This window comes from Melozone crissalis, unplaced genomic scaffold (assembly GCF_028551555.1).
Source record: "Melozone crissalis strain CALT ecotype California unplaced genomic scaffold, PUWL_Pcris_2 ptg000004l_1, whole genome shotgun sequence".
NCBI lineage: Eukaryota > Metazoa > Chordata > Aves > Passeriformes > Passerellidae > Melozone > Melozone crissalis.
The window spans coordinates 43,395,955-43,418,270 of NW_026535782.1; the positions used below are offsets into that span (position 1 = coordinate 43,395,955).

The window sequence follows — 22,316 nt, forward strand, 5'->3', positions numbered from 1 at the left end:
ACCAGCAACATCTTTCCCTTCAGGTTATTAATTCATGATGGCTCCATTGCATTTAATTAGTATTGAGCAGCCTTCTACTATAAAATTCTAGCACCAGTGCAAAAGGGGTCTGCAATGGGTGTCTCTGTATGTGATGTTTTTTAGACATGTGGATTCTGATCCTTCTGACTGCTTCAGGTAAAATGCTCCCTGTTCCTGTTTTAGATCCATTTCCAGCAAATGGTGTGTGCAGTTGGCTACCCCTTTGCAATGAGTTCTTTACCTCCCAGCTGCAGAGTCACAGACTTCACTAACAGGCATTCCTTGGAAGTCTGAGTACCAGGGAGGAGATGGTTAATTTGCCTCAGTCTTCTTTTAAATAGAATACTATTTAAAAGGATGTAGTCAGTATTCTTTCTATCAGACATGTTCTCTGGAATCAGAGTAGAGAAATGTTAATTTTCCTACCAAAAGTATTTTGGTATGCTCCTGTAGAGTCACTTATGATCCTCTGCTATGTAGGATGGTTTTTTGCTGTGCTGTTGGAAGCTGTGCTGTGACCAATGAGGGCAGATGTATAGGCTGATTTTGTAGGGTTCATAGAAGCCAGAGTAATTAATGCTCAACTGTAAGCTTTTGGAAAAAATAGTGTGTTTTGCTTGCATAAAAGAAAATAAAACAAATGCTGTTCAACATTTGTTGAACTTAATACCTGATCTTTTTTTTTTCTCTGCAAAACTGTTCATTAAGCAATATTATTCTTAAACTGAATTGAGAATGATCAAGATCGTAATGGGGAGGCATTTCAATCACATGGCATTTCTGTATTTTAAGTTGGGAAAGAAACCTTCATTTGTTCCCTTTATTTCTGTGGCTATTTATGATAGTCTTTAATCACATGTTTGTATGCTATTTTTTTCTGCAAGAAAGAAAAGAAAAAACAGACAACCCTCTAACTGTCCCCACCAGCTTCAGTGTATGTGGCACCATGATGACCCCTGCAAGTTATCAGTGGCAGAGTTGGCCGTCCCAGATACAGCCCACAGACCTCTGCCACTTTGACTGACTGTGTAATTAGCTGTCATTTTCTGTGCAGACCAGCTTGATCTGTGTTTGCCAGTTGGTTTTGTGTATTTGCTGGCAGCAGAGGAATTGTGACGTTTTGCAATATTAGACTCTGGTTTAGGCTTTGGGGGTCTGCACTGGTATGCACATTTTGCCCTCTCTTCCACCCCTGTGTGACCTCTCCTGTCTCACCTCTGCCCTTCGTCACTGGAGGACAGATGGGCGCTTCTTCCTCTCACCTTCTCCCCATGATCCCTGGTCAGTAGCTTGTCCCATACAAGCCATACCATATCCATACTCTCCCAGCCTCCATTCCTCTCCAGTTACGTGCCCTCCTGTTTTGCCAGACGACTACTTTACTTTGATCCCTTCAGCTCCTTCTCAGCTGATTTTTAGACCTGCTAATTCTTTGCTTTTCTTCCTCCTCCTCCCTGTCCTCACTATATTCTCCTTGTCATAGGCTTTTTTAACTCTCCACCCACTCCCTTCATTCCTCATTTAGTTTGCCTTTTCTGTTCCTATTGCAGTTATACTTGTCTGTTCTGTCTCTTTGCTCCCTGTCACTGCCTGTGCTGATAGTGCTCAGGCTTCTTGTCTCAATTTAATTTTCTCCTGCTGTACTTACAGGCCTGTTTCTTGGTTTTTTTGGATTTGAGGTGGGTAACTGCTCCTTTATGTTACATCATCCCTGCAAAGGAGATGGTGCAAAGTACTGGAGGTGGATAATTTCCCTGCTGTCAGTGATCTCCAGACCTAGATCTGACCTGGCTAGTATCTCCTGTGAAGCTGAGGATGATGTCCAAATGAGAGCATGAAATCACAGACCATGGGGTGCAAGGGGCACTACCAGCCACCCATAAGAGCATCTCTGTTTCTGTTAGAATAAACAGTATCTAAACTATTCCTGATGACAAGTAACCTGCCTTAAAAAAAGTATTTGCAATGTCACTGCTGGCCTTTCTGAGTCTTTCTCTAACATAAAGCTTGTTGCCACAATTTGTTCTTTCTGTGAGAAATATAAAGAAGGGATTGGTTCTTTCATTTCTGGCAGGTTTTGCGTACTGTTACTTCTTTCTTTTCTGTGTTCTAGCCTTTTTTGACCATTGCATATAGCTTTACTGGGAGATTGATTAAATGTAAGACAGCCACTGTAATTTTCCGTACTTTTGTTATAATGTTGGTCAGATTTTGGTGATCTAAATATAGATTCCTGAAATGCAAATTTTTGTGTAAGTAATAAGTTCTTCTAGACTTTTCAAAGCATATGTGGTGGTTTCCTCCTCTCTTAATCATAAACAAGACAAAATATGCCCCCTACTTTTTTCTTGGGTTGGGTTGCTATGGCTTAAGTAACAAAAGAAGTCACCAACTCCAAAATCATTTGCAGATAGCATGAAAAAAAATTCAGTTTGAATGGTATCTTGGAATTTTAACAACTGAACATTGGGTCCTACAATGGGAAGTAAACAGCCTGGCTTTGCCAGCCCTGCCTGTAATGGAGATTTTTACCCCAAGTAGTCTCTAAATACCTAACTGGAATTGCACTCCAAGTAGCCTGTAATCTGAGGGTGCATGGGTACACCAAAAATGTCCAAGTAATTGCAAGGGTAATCTTTCTAGCTTCTGAAGTCTGCCCTCAGGCTTGGAGTCTTGAGTATGGTTAAAACCCTCTGAACTGTCCTCCCGGTTATCCTGCTTAAAATTCATAGTGTCTGCAGTTGAGGTCCTGTGGAGTTTAGGATTTCTGTGTGCTGTATATAAGTCCTGTCTCCATGAGTTACCTGACTTGGAGGGCATATTTGACTTTCAGATAATTGCTTTTGATTAGCCAAGATGTAGATAATCAGAGTTTGACCTACGCAGTGCATAGACCATCATTCACCTATCGGGTCTCACTGAAGCTTCTTATCTAGGGCTATGCTCTCCCTCCAGTCTTTATAGCAAAACCTGCTTTGAATTACTTTAAAAGATTGATTTAAAAATGCCTTGGAGAGGAGTTTGGATTTCTTAGATAGTACTAGTCCTCCTTTGTCTGGTGTGCCCTCCATGAAGAGTGAAACCATTAATTTGATTTGTTGTTCTTTGTAGCTTTTCTCATTTTTGCTATGGCATCATATGAAAGGAGGTTATCAAAACTGAACCATTATGCAAAGTACTTCAGAATATTAGAGAGCAGGAGTATGAAAGTCTTTTGTTTTTGCAGTGTGTGTTCCTTCCTGCTTTATAAAATGTGGTTGAGATAAATAGGGCAGCAAGTGAAAGGATTTCAGTTTCAACAGTCATAGTTTTAAATCTATCTAAACTTAAAAAGGATCCTTCCAGCCTGAATCAGGAGGTATAGGAGGAATAGCATGTTAATTTGGTGAAATTAGTGAATTAATCAATTTGTTGGCTGACTATAAGATATTGTGCTGTGTTAGCTTTGCTTTGTGCTCAAATATTTAATGCAGATTTGTTTGCTTTAGCTTTCTCTTTTGCTTTTCTTTGTGCGTGATGCTATTTAACGCTGCTACATTGGCTTTGCAAATCCTTTCTCAGGTCTGCTTCCACCCTGTTCCAGGATGAAGCATTCTATCTTGAAGCAGTGGGAAAGGGAGGCAAAGTAGTTCCAGGAGTCCCTTTTATATGAGTTTGGTTGGGGAGGTGTAAATACTTTTTCAGAGTCATGTTAGACTGTGTGATGGAGCCAATCTGTGGGAAAGAGTGTAGTATGGTGAGATAGAGGAATGAGGAAGGTGGTGACTGAAGGCTGTGGTGAGAACTTTGGACAGTTCCTTGCTCCGTGTGTCCTTCACAGGGACATGGGTGACAGACTGTGAATACACCAAGTGTGACTGATGAGGTGCTGTAGTCAAGGAGGGGCTGACTCTCTTAGTGGCGGAAAGAATTTAGGTCATCCAAAGCCAGTTGCAAATCTTCATCCTAAGAGAATTTTTGTGAGGGACTCTAGCCCTTCAAAGCCTCTTTTGATCAAAATGCTGCAAGGGTGTGAGAGTGAATTTATCTGGGAACATGGACTTCTGAAGGGTGGAAAAAATACTGTGGAGATCTCAGTGCTTCATCAGAAAGCGAAACTTCTGAATACTTTTTCTTATTCAATGAGATGAATCTAAATCGGGTTTAAGCAGATTAAAGATCCATGATCCTTGTTCTCCATCGAGTCTGAAACTGTAGCTTTGAGCAGCCTGATGGTGACTTTGGCCCCAGACAAAATGAAGGTCTTCTAACAAGCCCTGCTGTGAGGTGGTGAGAAAGGCGGTGACTTCACTGTCCCTTTCAGCTCAACTGTGATTTCTCAGGAACGTTTTTTGGTTTTTGTTAGGAGTACTCTTAATTGGTTTTGACAGTGAGCTGCAGGAGTTACTGCAAACGTTGCGCAGAAGTCAGGAGAAAGCTGCACTGAAGGCTGCAGACCCGAGTGTCTCCGTTCAGGTCCGTGCCTGCCTGGCCCTCCTGCCTGCCAGCTCCAAGCCTCCCTGCCTGATCAGTGGCTGGGTCCTGCTTAGCAGCTGACATGGCCAAGAACACATCTCCCAAACAGACCTCTTCTTAAAGCAGAACTGTATAGAGAGCCAGTGGCTTTTTTTTTTTTTTTTTTCCCAGTGGGTGGGTAGGAAACTTTGAGCTGTGTTATTTGTAACACAGAGAAGAAGAATAGCTAGAACTGAGTAATAGGAATTTGCTAATGTTTTGGAAGAGCATACAGGAAGATGAATTTCATTCTTCTAGGGTGTTTGTAGAGGGCTGCAGTGGCTTTCAAAAGTGTAGTAGGCCTCTAGGTTAGCTGTGAGGCTCTGTGTGTCACTACATAATTATTCTGAGATCCAGTGACATGGTTTAAATGCAGAGTTGTGATGAGCCTCCTGGCTACTGTTCAGACAATCCTAGCAGAAGAGTGTTCCTGTAGCCAATCATAAAACCTTAAAATCATAGGATGATTTGGGTTGGAAGAGATCTTTAAAGGTTATCTAGTCCAACCCCTCTGAAATGAGCAGGGACATCTTCAAGAGCTCAGCTGTGAAGTGGTTCAGGAATTGCCTTCAGCTGTGTCTGCCCCAAATTTCTGCCAGGGGATTACTGTGCCTGTGTGAGCTGCTCCTGTGCCCTCATGTGAGGTCAGCTGTGGTGGCCCTGCTCTTGCAGAAGTGCATGGAGGTGAATCTGTTGATTAGGTGTGATGATGGTAGTACCCAGCAGAAGCAGAGCACCAAACCTTTATGACCATCAACCATGGCTGTAAAATGGAAGTGGTCCTTGTGCCCTGTGGTGCCAAATACTGAAATTCTGAAAAGGCTTTATGTCCTAAACATGCAAGAGGAAGCTAAAAGGGTAATTTTGATTGCAAAGAATTTGAAGGAAGTTTTCCAGATGTATTAGTCTTCCTGTGAATCATCTAGTGGATGTTGAAGGCCTAACAAATCAAGGACACTTCTGTTAATAATGAATATATTGGCTACTATGGGCTACTACTCATGTTGTTGGCCACTTTTGAGCAGAAACACTTCCTAAAAATTTAATAGGACAGAAGTAAAGCTCAGTTTGTGATGATGGGCAGTTCAGATCCCATCAAATGAGGTTGAGTTAAAAGCGAGTGTTGAGGGCTGATGCTGAAGAACATTTCTCAGGTTTGACAGTGATGTCTGTGGGCTGTGCTGGCCCATCCAGGGAATGAGACCATGGAGCCCATACAGCAAGCTGGGTCTCTCAATTCCCAAGCGGAGTGTGTTGAGTTGCAGATGGATGTCTGTTTTCAAGGAGCATCTTTTTAGGGCAGAGCAGCTGCCTGTCTGTTCCATGCAGTAGCCTCAGACTCTGGAGAAATTATTCTGGTTCCTTATGTCCTCATTGCTTTGCATTGAAAATTCTACATCTTCAAAAGAACAATTCACTTTGTTCTTGTTTCAGTTAATTTGGCTCATTCTTAATGTGGTGAGGATTATTATCTGGACCACTTACATACTTGTGCTGCAGGATCTCCTTCCTCCCCGACCTCGGTGTTACATGTTTCACACATTGTATCTCTTAAAGGAGGCGGTAGCTCCTTTGAAAATTTAGAAGATGGGTAGGGTCTGGTCAAATCTTGTGGGGTTTTAGGTCAGTTGTCAGCGATAGTAACCTGATCTATGGCAAATCTTTCCCTCCCTCTCCCCAGGGTGCCTGCTCTGCCCTTTGCATGCCAGTGAAGCTGATATGATCCAAATTAACTTTTTCATCTGTTTGCATTTATTTTCTGAGTCATGAGAGGTCCTCAGGAGCCACAGAATTAAATGTTGTTTTCCTTTCTAACACTTCTTGTATGGTATCAAGAATGTATTTTTTTATTCTTGAGTGGGATCAGATGCTGGTTTTTTCCGTGTTTAACATGCTGCTGGGTATGCAGCCCATCATGGGAATAACACGGAGCTGCACAGTCAGCAGAGGAGTGCTCATTATTTTGATGTCTGCTGTAAAATGGTGGCTCCTGCTCTAAATTACTTGGTGAGGTAATTTGCTCATCTTCCAAGATGTTTTCCTTTCTCTATGTATGAGGTCTTTTAAAAAGATAGGAAAGTACAAGGTGTTTTTTGGGCCAGGTTGCATCTGACTTCTGATGATCCTTTCGTTTCAGTGATATATGAAGGACAGCTGGGGTGGTAGTTAGAAGCAGAGATATAAAATCCCAGGACTCACCGCTGGCAAAGCAGCAGGATTGTTGTCAGTCTCTGAATTACACTGCTGTGACTGCTATTTTATGCTTTTAATGTAAACAGCATCTTTTTGGTGGCGTGGCTGATGGCCGGTCTTGACCAAGGGATGCTGCTGCTCTTTGAGGAGCAGAAGGGACAGAGGGTGGTGGTGGATGATTGACCCACCTACCAGTAGGCAGGTGCTCTTCCTTGTAATGCTGTCTGGAAGGAGTCTTTGCTGTTTGATGGTTCAGTACTTCACTTTGGAGCCATTTCGTGCCACAGAGCAGGAGGATGAGAGAATTTCATTAATAGGAAACTGGCCATCCCAAGAACGCTGCTCAGCACTTGGGGGTTGCCTTGGTGTGTTCCCTTGGCTATGAGAACCAAGGAGGAAATAGCAGGAGCTCTGGCTTGCGGTAGAAAACTCACTCAGAGTGCTGCAGGGCCCTTCCTGCGCATAGCACAGACCCGGCTGTTCTCCTTCAAAGGTCTGAAAGCAGCTGAAATGAGACTGCAGGGGAATTTAGCAGTTTAATCCAAGACTGCATCTGCAGACCTTGCTGAGTTGTCGCATACCCTTGCACGCTCCCTGCTGTGCCCAAGCCATGGCAGGGCAGAGCCATTTGGTGCCCAGCTTGTACCTTGAGCTGGGCCAGGATCCAGGTATGAAGAGTGTCTTCTTGTGCAGCCCAGAGGCACCTTTGGCAGCATGTGACACATTGTGATTGTGGTTTCGTTACCATCGTCATTTAAGGGATGGTCCATGGGTGCCAGTAAATGCAGAGATTACTCTTTTCCTGTATGCTGTTAATTAAAGCTTTTACCTGGAAAGGAGATGTCATGGTGTAGCTCAGTTAGCCCGGGCAGACTAGCTTGTGTCTGTCATTCAGGGTAACCCTTTGGTTGCTGTTTGTGAGGGTGTCTTTTTGGCTTCCTTTCACTCAGAGTAGGTGTGTTTGTTCTCTGAAGCCTTGTCCATATGCTCTGTGAGCAGCAAATATCTTAGGTCTTTTGAATCTAGGTAGATACGCAGTGGAAGCTGCTACAAAAGATAATTTTTGAGTCTGGTTGCATGGTTTCATGGCCCTACAAATTTGATCCTCAATAAATGTCTTTATATGTGATTTTATGTATTAGTTACCCCCTGAAATTATCTTTAAGGACCAAGGAGCTTAGAGGTGAGAGCATAACTAAGGTCCTACTTATGAACCCAAAGCTTTTATCACTGTCATAGTCAAAATAGTCCCTGGTACATGAATGACAAGCAGGTGATAGCTGAGTAAATGAATGGGTTTTCTGTTACATCCTAAACTTGATTTCTAGCTGATTTTAGTTGTGCCAGTGATGGCCAAGCTGTGTATGTCTGTTAGCATCCCACTGAGAGGCTAGTGGAGCTGCTCATACCCGAGAAATGCCTGAATAAATGCGCTGCTGAAATTGAGGGAGAGAGTTATGGGGAGTAAGAACAGATTGTCACATACTGTTTCTCGACCAGGTGCTGGTTGAGCTTTGGGTTTGGTGATGTTAGGATTTTTTCTCTTTTAAGGTGCAATATTTAAATATTTAAGACCCTGTGGGGTCTTCAAGCAAATTATTTTCTTCCCGAGTATGAGCGCCCAAGAGCCAGAAACCCCAGGAGAGATGAAAGCAGAGCATGATCTAGCTGTGTTCTGCACCTCTGTGGAAAGAGAGCACCTCGTTACTTTTTTCACAGGTGTTTTTGCTTGTTTGGAAAGTAACTGGAACTGTGCTCATGAATATTTGAGGCTGTCAGGTGCCTGTTGAGGGCTGGAGGGAAGTAGGGCCAAGGAAGGGCAGGCAGTGTGGGAGCCAGAGGGGCAGAAGAGGGAGTGGCCCCAGCCCTGTGTGGTTGTCTCATCTCTCTTATGGTAGTAGACTTCTTATTGGGATGAATGTGCTCTGAAATATTTATTGCCCTGTTTAAATATTCATTGCTGCAAAGGCAGTGCAGCCTGATGGCAGCAGTGGAGCCTCAAGGGACAGGGGCCACAGCAGTCCCTGGCATTTCCTTTCAGTAATATGATAAAAATATATTTGAAAAAAAAAATCGGGCATTCCCCCACTGCAAGATTGACAGGAGCACTCAGGCATATGTCCCAGTGTTTCCCCTTCGTGCCAGAGACTTGTATTTGCTCTCAGGCCCGTATGCTGGGTGCTGCTCTTGGTTGCCAGATGCTAATGCTTTTTTTTCCAGGCCTGTATCCTGGAGTGAGGGGCTTTGTTTAGCCTGACACTGTGAGTGTGAAAGGGGATGTACAGAAGGGCAAACCAACTGGCTTGGGTTTAAGGGTTTAAGTTTTGCATAGCCTGTGCTTTAGTGTTTCTGTAGGTGTTGCAAGGAGGCGGGAGAAAAAGAACCTTTAATGCACTTGGCTGTGGAAGGTGGGGATCTGCTGAGAATTGTGGAGGGGTCAGTTTACCGGGAACTCACGCAGTAATATATTATGGGAGCTGCAGATGCTGACAGACATGCCCTGACATGAGATGCTCTTATATCAATTTAGCTTTTAAGACTTATCGATTTAGCTTCAGTAAAATTGAGCAGTTTAAAAGTAAGACTGCCAGTGATAAACAGTAGTTTAATGTGAATATTTTGCATGTTGCCTACTGTTAAACCAGCACATGCTTCATGTGTCCCAGGGCATTGATGTGGTGGCAAGGGAGCAGCAGGTTTCCAATGGTGCTGCTGAGCGTGGGTGCTGCAGGAGCTGCTTTAGTGATACCCAGTCCAGGAAGAGGCACTTGAAAGGTGGTCAGATGTGCTGCTCACCTTGAGCTTTGCCTATGAGCTGTGCAGGTGGCCTGTGCAGGGAAGAAGTCTATACTGGTTCATGGTTACAGCAGGAATGTGGTAAGCATACATTAGCTGAAAGGCCTGGGGAAAAGAGGCTTTAAAAGGATTTTGTAACAATGGGAAAATTTTTCCTCAGATACTCGACAAATTCACTGTGTATGAACCAGCTTTATGCTGGCTTATGTGGGGACGCTTTAGAAGTTAAGTACAAGTGAAGCAGGTAATGGCAATGGCATATGCTAAATGTCCATCCAGCCTCTTGCTCTGGGATGAAGTGGCTTTCAGGTGCATTTCAAAGTTGCACTTAATGTAGTGTAACTGTGGGCTGCTGTGAGAAGAACAGTCCCCCTGTCTCTGTGCCCCAGCCATATGCTCAGCCTCCTCACTGCTTTGGGCATTGTGCTTAAGCAGATCCAGAGCGAGACAGTTGAGTTTATGACCAAACAGATGACTGTTGTTTGGATTAATTTTCTGGCAGTGGTTGTGGTGTGACTGGATCTCACAACAGCTGGGGAGGGGAAGAGCAGCCCCCGATTCCAAGGTCAGCTGGTAGTTTGTCATATTAGGTGGTACACTGAACTGCACCTATGCTTTTCAACAGCTTGTTCCTCTCCGTGAGGTTATTATGCTTATAAATGTGTATAGTGCTTCGTTTAATCAGCTTTAATTTATGTGCATTGACTTCCACCAGTTCTTTTTAGCTTTCCAGGATATTTGTTGTACAGATCTGGCTTTAGGTTGTCTCTTCTGGCTGTACCTGCATTGTAGGCCGTTATGTCTCACTCAGGTACCTCTGTTTTGGGTGATGTAATGTTTTCAGCACAAAATCCAGAAAAGATTGAAAAGACTGAGTTCTTCTTACCAGCTGACTTAATGACTGTCATTTAGAAATCAGTAAACAAAATGAAATGGTGTCTTTTATCAGGGCTGAATTTATCAGACTCAGCTTTTGGCTATTGGTTTTCTTGATGACTTTTTTCATTAGATTAAATATTATTAGCATCTACTTTGTTCCTCACAATTAATATACTTTAATAAAATAATCAGTTATCACTTTTTTTTTCATAAGCAAAATAAATTGGGCTTTTCAAGGTTTTCAGTGTGCAGCCATGTGGCTTTTTCCAATCTTGGGGTCATTTATGTAGCTCTTTCATGTTCCTTTCTGAATTTTTAAATTCCATTTTTAAAATTTGCAAAATGAAGCATAGATCTTATTTTTTGTCTGGCCAAGGCCACATACCCAAGTAGGAATGCTTCCCACACGCTCAGGTTGGTAATATATCTGAAAACTGTAGTCACTCTCTGTACCAGGCTTCTGCGCTGGTGAGTTGCATCTCTATGGCTCTCTGCTCCTTTCCAGAGCCTCTGCTTTCCAGGACACACAGTGGAGGCTCCTTTGAAAATGGAAAACTACTCTTGGAACAAATGACTAGCAAGAGATAGGAGAATGCTGGAATGGAAAGTAACTGTGGGAAGAAATCTGTGTTTTTAAACCGTCAAATTTCTGTTCTGAAATGTGTGCCAAGTCAGTCACAGACTTCCTCCGCCCTGCACCCTGAGAGCAGCTTGATATAATGTTGTTGCTGCGTGACTGAGTCCTGGTACTCGAGTCACAGATGGGTCCCCTTTGCCTCATCTCATCTCCTGTCTTCTGTACTGAATTCTGAGCATGCCCGTGATAGGCCAGTGGCAGTGAAAATATGACAGGGCTGAGCTGTTTAGCTGCTTGCATGAAAAGAGCCCCAGAGCCTCAAGAGGAGCTCTGGTTTTGTGTTTAAATATGCTGCATACGTCTCGTTCTGCACCTTTGCTGCAGAGTCACGTCCGAACACGCGGCTCCTCGCTATGGTTTCTGCCAGCTCTGCAGTTCTTTCCAAGGCATTCAGCGCTCTCCAATTGATTCCAGATGTGTTCTCCCCTTCCCGGCGCTTTCTCCCTTTTTCCTCCTCCTGCTCTGGCAGCAGAGGTAGGGCTGCTTTTTTTCTGTGTGGTGCTGGAGTTAGTGCAGGCAGGCGGGAAGACTTCCCTGCTGTCTGCTGAAATCTGGGGAATTGAAGGGGCCAGTGTGTGTGAAGCTGCCTGACAGGGCTTGGAGGTTTGTCCTTCCTCCAGGAGCCAGGTCAGCTCAGAGCAGCCCCTCTGCACAGCTCACTACTTCCTTCAGCTCATTGCCTTCACAGCAGGGAAGAGAAGGACAGAAAGCCTGATACCAACAGTGAGCTTCCAAATCCTTCCTAGAAGAGCACTGGAAATATAGAGAGATCTGGAAGTGTCTATTGCAGATAGCTGTGTTACATAGCGAGGGCTTTGAGAAATCCTTGTCACTAAAGTAGATACAAATCTCTCTAAAGGGCTGAGTGAGCTTCATGAGGATTTAAACATTCAGGAAAGCCATCTGAGTTCTTGAGGTTGCAGGAGTAACTCTCCACGCTCACTGAGATCTGCAAGATGTACTTGCAGATGCAGAGCAATAGTCCATTTGCAGAGCAGAGACGTGATGAAAAATTGCTTATCTGTCCAGCTAGGTCCTTGATTGGGGTTGGAGAAGCAGATACTGGTTTTCTGAAATACATAAGCTGGTGAGTTACTCTCTGCCTTGAAACAAAGCTGTTTGAACTGAGCAATCTGATTGCAGAATTAGCTGAGGAGACGGTAACCGTGGCACTACCTTGCCAACCTGGTCAAGAGATACTGTGGGACCAGGTGGTATTTTCTTCCCTGTTATATTTCCATGTGCTGTAGCCCGTCTTTTTCTAAGGAGCACCGGTAACTGTTGGTTAGCAGTCTCTGGAGTAAGGCAGAAAAAAGAAAAACCAGCACATGCAGGTCCTCTGTGCCATCAAAAGTATCACATAGTGCCCAGATATCCTGCTGCAACCGTGGACCTCTCCTGAAAAGCAGTTACCCGTTCCTTCCCCATGACTGGCCTCAGGTTTCTGCTGCTTCCCTGAGAGAGGATCCACAGTCATGCAAAGGAGAGTGTGATTGGTTTGCTAATCTGCTGAATAGCTGATGGCAGCTAGCTTGGATTAAACATACGTGACACATCTGCAGCACACTCTTCCTTAGCTGTGACTCATTTCAATTCTGGTCCCAGAGAAAGAACTTAGCTGTTTTTGCCTGACAGGAGAGTAATCTCTCTTGTATGGGACATGCTTGTACCACCCTCGGTGCTTGCTGGATTATGAAGGACTTGATTCGTAGTATTTTGAGACATTATTTTCGTGCTGATTTGTTGAAAGCTAGTCATCTTATGGAAATCTTTTTTTTCCTTAAGAATGTTTGACTATGCATGTTGAGTGGAAAATAGTCACTTGGAAAGTTGCAGAGCTGAGAAGAACAACCAGGGTAGGTGCTAAAGGACCAATCTGGTCCAAAGGACCAAAAAATTGAGCCTGAGCTTTTCTCTTAAATTGCTGAGGATGTATCCATCCTGGTGACTTTTTCCTTTGTTCTCCATCCTTATCCCCTTCTCCCCAGTAATTCTCAGAGGTAGTTTAATTCCTAATACGGAATGCAAACAGATGTTGGGACCCTGATGTCTCTCAAAGCACAATTCTCTCTAATCAACCCCAGAGAGCATGACTGGATTGAAAGCATTTGGTGGGATGCTTTTGTGCCAGTAACATTTAATTTACTTGTTTTTTTTTTAGCGGGGAATAATGTAGATTTCAGGAGCAGAAATCAGGGCTTTTTAAAATCTGAAGGGTACATTTGAGGCTGGTAAGTAGATGTGGCCCTAGGCCTTATTAATGTTGGGTAACTCTAAAGCCTTGGTTGTACCCAACAGGAAGCCTCTTTGCAGGTTGCCCGAGGGCATCTTACCAAGTGTGCATGAGAGCCTGTGTTTGTGCATAGGGGTAGAGCAAAAGTTGGCCATTACTGGAAGTGATGATAGCATGGGGATGAGTGAGTGCTTCCTGTGTATAACAGTAAGATAAGACTATAATTTTCTTTTATCCTTTCCTACAAAAGGGGGCTTGAACTTCTTTTCCATAAACATGTTCTTAAACACATTGAAAAAAAAAAAAGGCCAAGGCCAGCTGCTTTATTTTACAGAACACTTTTTGGTGGCCTGGAATGATAGAGTGTGTATTGGAAGATAACTTGTTCTTCCCTTGCTTTACATATCTAGGAAGGGCAAGATTAGATAATCTAGTGCAAGCTTGCACCAGGAAGTTGAAGGAGACATGCCTTTAAATGGTTAGCTAGGTGCAAGTGTGAGTGCAGGAATCTCTTGTTAGATTTTTTTTTTTTTTTGACTGGTGCAAGATTAGCTTATTGAGGCTTAACTTAACCCAGTGGAAAAGGCATTTCCTGAGTGATCACATCTGATTTAAATTTTTAAAAGTGTACCCATGAACTTAACTTCCCTTTATTTTAACAAAACTGCCATAAAATTCCAGCAGATGTTTCCAGAACTACCTAGGTTTAGAGTTTGTCTTTGGGAGGATTCAGGAGGAATTGCTCTCATGCCCATGACAGTAGAGTCAAAAACCAGCATCCTTTTCTATTACCACAGTGTGCCATAGATCAAATGAAGATTAGGCTCCAGATGTGCAGATGAAATACAAAACCCCTTATTACTGTGATCCTCTTCAAGGTGCTTTTATGATCAACCCACACCAAGAAAGAGTGTTGATTTTATCAGTCTGTGTCCCAGACACACAGGCATGTCAGTCTTGCTCTCTGGAGTTACAGAAATGCCTTTGTAGTGTGGAGAGTGGGTGTCAGGTTAGGGTCACATACCCCTCTGAATCCAGGAAGGGGTTTGTACAAAGATGAAGGATGGTTATATGCTTTGTACTTATCCTTTTCACCCCCAGATTTCTATTCTGTAGGCATTTTACCCACTCTTCCCATTCAAAGCTAATCTGTAATGAGATGGCCACAATGGAGGAAGTGTTATTGCTGCATTTTGGAATAGAGAGCTTGTATCATGTTTGTGAGCACCTGAAGGGTTGGTGTGGCCAAATCACTGTTTTGGGGTGTCTCGGATGTTGGAAAGCCATCACTTGAGCATTCTGTACATCACTTTGTCTTGTGTTTGAGTATCTTCGTGGCCCTCAAGAGTAAAAGCAGAGTTTTAAAAACCCAGGTGTAGGTTCTGTGTGCTGTGAGGGCCACCAGTGTAGGGTGGAATCTGTCTTTGGTGTAATGAATGCCCCAGCCTGTGGTTTTTGGGCAAGGGATAATGCTGGACTGACCTGGGAATTCCTGGTGCATGTGGGGAGCATCGCTCCTGCTGCTTTGTATCCGTTCCCATTAGCTCGTTGATACATTTGTTATCAGCAGGCAAAGTGTGGGATTGCCTGAGAAGAGGGTTAATGCAGGCTGGAGACTGCAGCTCCCTGGCAGCCTGAGCTCATCCAAGTGCTGATGCCCATGGCCCTTCCCTCCCCAGCTTCTCCACCCCCTGTCCTTTCTGGCTCTGGTTCTCCTCCAGCTCCTTGCCAAGCTGTTTCAGCGCTCTTAACTGGGAACAAAACTAACCTGGCAATAAAAAGTGAGTAATTTTTTTCCTGGGATATGTGCTGAAAGGGCTCGGTGGTGGGCAGGCTGGCAGGGGAGAGAGGGCAGGAGTGCACAGCTGGAGGGGGGATGGTGGCAGCTCCAGCCAGAGCCCCTCTGAAGCTGCAGCTGAGAACTGGGAAGGGAGACTGTTTTGGAAGGGGCTGGCAAAGAGACCCTCCTACAGCAGCTTTTTTGTTGATCTATGAGAAGGGGAGGGGGGTGGAACACAGCCCATTATTAATTAATTGATTATTCTCATGCTCCTAAGCAGCAGCCTTGTATGGCAAGCCCTTTCTCTCTTGTCTTTGTACAGCCAGGGAGCAGTGCTTTGCATGTGTGATGTTTGCATCCCTGAAAGGAAGCTGTGACCTCTCTTCTAGGAGGGACAGCATGGTCCCTGCATTCCCTTCACTCAGCAGGATCCCGTTCTTACAGAGAGCTGAGGGTGGGCAGCAGCTCCAGGTTCCTGACAGGCTCTTCAGATCCCAGCTCCAAACATTTTTGCTGTTTACAGAAGGGATTAGGTTGGTGCAGAGAGCAAACAGTTGTAGCCTGGAACTCTGGTCTTCACAAACAGGTTAATTGCCTCTGTTAGCTGCAAGTCAGTTGCTTTGAGGATTCATAAAATTAGTTCAGTGAAGACGTATGTATTAGAAACCCCATTCCACTAATAGGCTTATACCCACATCCCAGTGATTTGGGGGTTAGCAGAGTTCAAAGGCATTTTTAAGAGATTGTTTGATGTTTATATGCTGTACCATTTCCCTGCACCTTTGTGTGATGCTGATGACTCACAGTAGGGTTATGGATAACACAGACCAGTTACCTTATGGCAGTTTGCCACATCTATACAGAAATTTTACTAGCTTAGCTTTACCAGGAGTGTAATTTTTATTTGGCTGGTTAAGGTTTTCTATCTATGCATATTATGGCATAGCAAAAGAGATCTGGAGTTGCATTGCTATAAGACTCCTTTCATATCCCTCTACTTACACCCATTTCTCTGATGAGGAAAACAAAACCACTCCTTCACAGAACAGACTGATCTTTGACAGTTTTATGGAAGCAGGAGGCCTTTGTGTGCATTTCTGGTGTTTGCTCTTTGCGCTCCAGTGCCGTGATCTTGGATCACCACCTGCTGTCTGCTGAAAGAATTCATCCTGTGTCACATTTGCTGAACCACATTGCTCCTTGTTGAGTTGTCGTCCCCAGCTCCCACCCTTCCACAAGGTATCGCCACGTGCAGTTACTCATCGGTTACTCATCGTTCCTCCGCTTAGCTTGGAGCTGCAAAGTTCATTAATTAACTTAAAGCTGCATAAGCTCTTAGAAATGTGTCCCCATTAGGGATTTTTTCACTGCTTTAGCTAATTTGTTTTTTAAACAAAATGTGGGATCAATTTGTACTGATCTGTGTAGGGAAACCCCTGACTTAGGGAAGAAAGTTGGCACTTGCAAGGACATGACTGGACCTTTGTAGGGCTGAGAATAGGGGCCTGAAAGCAGAGCCCAGATGGGTAACCATATCCTTCTTGTGCCCTGAGGGCTTGCTCACAAATCAGATACCAAGATTTTGCAAGGGGACAGCTGCTTTGAATTCCTACCTGATGTGAATGAATGATTTCTTTGGGAACAGAGCATCAGAAGGAATAGAAAACACAGGAATTATGGCTTTACTTTGAACTATAGGTCAACATATATCATACTGAAGTGTGGTTTGGTGTTTTGTTTTGGGTTTTTTTGTTTTGTTTTGTTTTTAAGAAGTCTGTGTTAATTGCACTGTTTCACTGGCACTGAACAGCCTTTCCCAGTTTGAGCATGGGGTGGCAGTTATCATGGCTGGTGCATGGCAGCACAAACTGGCAGAGCTAATCAGTTCATCTGGAACTGCCAAAATTATTCCTGCAACCAAATGTCCCTCACACTCACCTCCTGGAGACTGCCAGCCTGATGCATTGTGGCCAAGAGAGGTGTCTGTCTGCTCTTGAACATGGATTAAAACTAACTTCATACCATCACAGAAGTTTAAGATGGTAGTAGTTTTTGTGGGGAGCTGCACCCAGATTTTCCTAGTCCTGTGGTGGCATCCTTGTGTAAGTTTGGGGCTGGTGACTGCTCTTGGACATGATTATCTGGGTTTCTTGTTGCATTTGAGTAAATTTTTAAGACATCTTCATGAGCTTAAACAGGCAGGGCTGGCAATGCAGTGAGGTATGTCAAGATTGGATAGACAAGATACTTTCCTTTACCTGGAAATGTGAGGATTTCTCCATTCTCTCTCTACCTCCTGTGAAGTGTGACAAGCAACACCCCTAAATGCAGAATTTTACATGGTGGTTTAGAAGTAGGGAAAGGAATTCAGGTTCTGTATTTGAAGATTAATGGGATCTGTGTGTCTGTGTGTTCTGTGTTACCTCTTGAAAATATGAAGTGTTGTGTAAATGTTGAAATTTGGTAGAATAACAGAAGAGGTAGAATCTCCTCTGGGTTTGGAGGATATCAGTATGCTGTGAAACCTGCAGAGATCTCATCAGGAGTCCTTTTCTGTTGACGCTAGTGGAAACAGGGGAAAAAAGTAATTCTAAAGCATCAAAGGAAATTAAAATGACAAAAAAAGAATCAGACGGGAAATATGTCCATAATCATATCAAGAGAAAAATAATTTGAGATACAGATACTCCATGGCATGATGAAACCTGGACAAATATAATAATGATAGATCTCTAGATAACCTGAGACATTAAATGAAGGATGCATTTGTAATAAAAAATATGATTTTTGCATGTTGATTTGAGGAGTGGAGGAGTGACAATGGTATTAAAAACATTTTATTCTGCCCCAGAAATCCTTCTTTGAAAAGTCTTAGGAAGGTCAGAGAGAAGTAATAAATAAAGTTACCAGGATATTTTGGCTTGAGAGGTGTGATTAAACTCAAACTAAATATGTGTTATCAAAATGCCACAAGCAACAGAGGAGAGAGAAAGTATTTTTCATCCTTCAAACATTTATAGATAGATAATTGAAGAAAGGAGAGAAAATAATTAAAAGGTTGAAATGCATTTAAACTGGAAGGAACAGTATTAACTGAGGGGGAAAAACATTGGAAATAAGATTATATAAGGTTCCTGGGCTGGCATTTTAAAGAGTCTAAGAGTGAGGTTGTGCAGAATGCTGGACTATGTCCTTTGGGGAACAGCCCTGCACTGTTGACATAATGGCAGAATAGATTTTGTTTGGGGCTAATCAGCATTCTCTTCCTCTGACCTGGCATGCTGCTGGCTTGGAAATCTAACTTGTTCTAAGAAGACTGGTAATGGTTTCTGCTCCTCCATTTTTCCTGTGGAAAAATCTTTCATTGAAAAGAAAAAGTCAGTTTCCTATTTAGCTCCTATTGGAAACGTCAGAAAGGGGGGCAAACAAGGTGGGCTGTAGGGAAGAATGCAGACCATCAAATGCAATGAAATACTGTAAACAGAAGAGCTGGGAAAGGAGACAGTACGTGGACAGAATGGAGCTGTCATGTCAGGGGATGAATGGTCTGAGCAGGTGAGCAGTAGGATTCCTGATACCTGGTTTGCAGTGGGATGGCCGTCGTTCTCTCTGTCCTGCCTCCTGCTTTAGAACTCGCTCTGCAGATCTTGGTGATGGATTAGTTTGAGTCAGAAGTGGCTTGCTTTGAAGCTGAGAATAGCAAAGGAATGAGCAGAACTGGAGGGCTGGTGGGGCTGCCCTCCTTTTTTGAGGGGGAAACAAAAATCCTGTCCTGCTTTCAGAAAATGTGCTTGGTGCGTGAAAAACCTCTGCAGAGCTGCGAGCACGCGACGCAGGGCTGCAAGTGCTTGGGGGAGTGCGTGCAAGGAGCTGAGCACTGGCCACGGCTGGCATGCTCCCCTGAATTCTTCATTCTCAGATAAGGCTGCGGAGTTTGTGTTCCTGCAGGCAGCAAGGCTGGACTTGAAACCGTTCCTTCTTCAGCACGGGCCAAGGCTGCAGCTCGGCTCTGCTAAGTGGTATTGAATGCCCTTCCCTCTCCTTCTCCCCAGCTGCAGGAGCGCGTGGCCACGTGGCCCCCAGGGGAGGCAGACCAGATAGACTAATGTCAGAGCAGATTTGGGATTCAGCCAGTGTCTGAATGACCTGGTGCTGGCTGGAGGTGCACTGCGTTTATCATTGTTTCCTCCGCCCGGAAGGGAAAGCTGCAGGTAGGCTGATAAAGGGACTGAAAGGTTTGTCCGGCTTCTTTGGAGGTCCGTCAGCCCCTGCATGCTCTCTGCTGAAAGGCTGCTTGGTAATTCCCACTCTGCCTTTCCTATCCACGGGACAAGGTCTGTTTCGCTTTTACTCCATTGATTTAAGCATGCTGGTGTCAGAATAGCCTCGAGCACCTCCAGGCTTTGTGGGGGAGGACCCAGGGCTGGAACAGCAGCCAAAATTTAAAATCAGGATTAGTCTGTTGACATGCACATAAATCAAACAGCCCTCCTATCATAAATCTTTTCTGTGGATTTTTTTTCTGCTGCGGCGGTGAAAGCAGTAGGAGCAGTGCAGCAGCCTGGGCTTCCCAGGGTTGGGCTTCAATGTCAAGGCTGTTCTCCTTCACCCCAGGTGGCTGAATGCAGCTCCCCCCTAGGTGAGATCCCTGCAGAGGCTGTAGGGCTGCATGCTTTTTTGTTTCCTTCGTGTGGATTTCTGACATGGTGGGGGTAGCATTTTTATTGTCTTCTGGGGGTATCTTTTGCATGGTCAGTTCTTTGTTTCTGTGTCATCTGATTGGTGTTAGCTATATCTAAGACAGCGCTAAAAGCTTCTAAGAAGTCCACTATGCAAGAGGTCTCTGTGGGATACCCTAAGCTGAGGCAGGAGTGGGTAATTAGTGCCTTGAGTGATTGTAGAGATGCTCAGGATTGGGAAAGAGTGACTGTGTGGCTGGCTTGCGATCTCAGCTTGTTTTCCTACAGCTCTTTGGTGTCTCCTGCATGGCCAGCAAGAAGCAAATGGGATATTCCAGCAACAGATACCTGTGCTGTGTATGCAGTGCTGTCAGGGCAAAGGAGGGGGCTCCTGCAGATGGATTTTAAAAACTGTACTTTTTATCACTGTAACATAACAGAGAGGTGTGCTTTGAACCACTTGGTGTGCTTGCTTATGGGGTTGCTTGTGAGCAATGAGGGGTCAGGCTGGAGGAGATGGACCCAGTTATGGTACTTCTAGGGGTGTTGAGATACCCTGTTCTTCTCTGTTTTCTTCTCTGTTCCAATGTGTGAGTGCCTCTTCCCTCTTCTGAAATAATACCTTACTGTGTGTAAAGCTTTGTGTGAGATCACAGGGGTATGCAATCTGCAAACCCTGTAATTTGTTCGCTATATGCCACCCAGTAGCAAGAAAATTGCCCTGAAAAGATTAAGAAAACAGTGTCATGGCTCAGAGGAGCAAGGCATGTGCTTTTTGATAGGAGAGATAATAGAAGACTGTGGAATACTATGGTGACGGTGGGTGGGATATTCTCATGAACGTGTGTGTTGTCTCTCAGGCTGATGTTTTGATCTATCTTCTGTAGTATAAAGCTGTTTTCTCCTTTTTCCTTTCTTAAGGGTAACCAGGAGCCATCAGCAACTCCTGATGCAATGGTGCAGCCATTCACCACAATCCCATTTCCACCACCCCCACAGAATGGAATTCCCACAGAGTATGGGGTGCCACACACTCAGGACTATGCAGGCCAGACCAGCGAGCACAATCTGACGCTCTACGGAAGCACGCAGCCGCATGGGGAGCAGAGCACGAACACGGCCAGCACGCAGAACGGATCTCTTGCAGTAAGTGCACAGGGTGCCCAGCCAGAGCGGCGCACTGCTTTGGGGAGAGGCAGCCACTGATTAGATTGCTGTTTCTCAAGTGTGCAGCAAGCCAGCAGTAGACTTGAAAGGAGAGAATTATAAACAAAACGTGGCTTCTGACTTTCCATTACTGGGTTTCCCCTTTTGCATGTTCCCCTTGTAAATTGGTGCCTGCAGAGAACAGTAGTACTTGAAATCATGATCATGGTGATTTTACCGTGGTGGTGTTGCCCAAAGACAGTCTCTGATAAAAGTGTTAATTAGTTTGTGTTAATTGGCGAATGGTTCAAATAGATGTGATGGAGGCAAATTCTGGAGGGTTGACAGTACAAAGAATTAGGGTGAGCACATGCATCTTAGGTGTAATCCCAATGTGGTTTTGTTTTCAGGAAGCTAACAGAGTAGAAAATTATTTTTCTTTGACTTTCTGAGGACAGCAGGGAACTTCAGGGAGCAAGGATAGGAGATGAGCTCTCGGTTACTGGTCATCCATTTGCCAAACCAAGATTTTCATCATCTTATATTTTTTCTTTCTTCTTTCCATGGCCTGGAACTGGCACTGGGCAACATGCTGACAGATTATCCCAGGAAAAGCTTTATCCACCCCTTAAGCCACTTGTTAAGACTTAACTTCCTAATAAAGAGCCTTATGGTGAGAGCCTTCGGCGCTCAGGGGCGGATTTAATCTGTTAATGCTTTCAGTTTTACTTGGAGTTGGTGTTTGGGTTGCAGAGATTATTTTTTTTCCCTGGTAAGTACTGAATGAACTCAATGCCAACAGTTGGAGGAACTGATAGTGCCAGCTCAAATGTTCATGGTTCCTGATGTGTGCTTCTGCTCCTTCTGCAGTGGGCAGTGGCTGCATGGTTGGCACCATTGATCATGACTTCAGTAAGATACCTTGGATTTCTTCCTGGGCATGCCACAACTTCGGCGTCTTGAAAAAGTACACGCTCTGTAAGGCGCATTGCTAGTGCGGAAAAGGAGCTTAGGGTGCCTTGCTTGGCAAAAAAAGTAGATAAGGAAAGACCACACAGGAAATAAAACCAAGCACTGATGCAGTGTGCAGAAATGCAAGTCATCATTTTAGTACCACATTGTCCTATACCATTCCAGCACGTAAGATTTGGGTTGCCCATCTCCAGCAAACTACTACCTCAGGCACTACCAGTTGGATGAGGAAGCTGGAAACAGGGAATAAAAAACAGGGCAGTGGCTTTCCCCGCGTGTTTGCTGTTCCCATCCTTGTCCAGAGCTTAAGAGCATTTCTTTTTAATGGAAATGATGTTAGCCTTGACCTTGGATGTAAGCTCTTGCCAGCCTTCCTGCTCCTCTTCCATATTAGGAGCCATCTTTGTGGCTCTGCAGGGCTGAGCTCTGTGTTTCATCAACTAATGCTGGCTCCAAGGAGCCCACAGCCTGTGGCTAGCCTGTGAG

The 22,316-nt window shown here is 44.3% G+C and overlaps 1 protein-coding gene across 3 annotated transcripts in view; it reads left to right on the forward strand.

Annotated features, from left to right (window-relative positions):
- RBFOX2 (RNA binding fox-1 homolog 2) overlaps positions 1–22,316 on the forward strand; it is a 165,640-nt gene that overhangs the window by 88,631 nt on the left and 54,693 nt on the right. For all 3 annotated transcript variants that reach the window (XM_054279241.1, XM_054279222.1, XM_054279231.1), the window contains exon 3: positions 20,634–20,858. In XM_054279241.1, the coding sequence (XP_054135216.1) occupies positions 20,634–20,858 (225 nt within the window). The remainder of the gene's footprint in view (positions 1–20,633; positions 20,859–22,316) is intronic.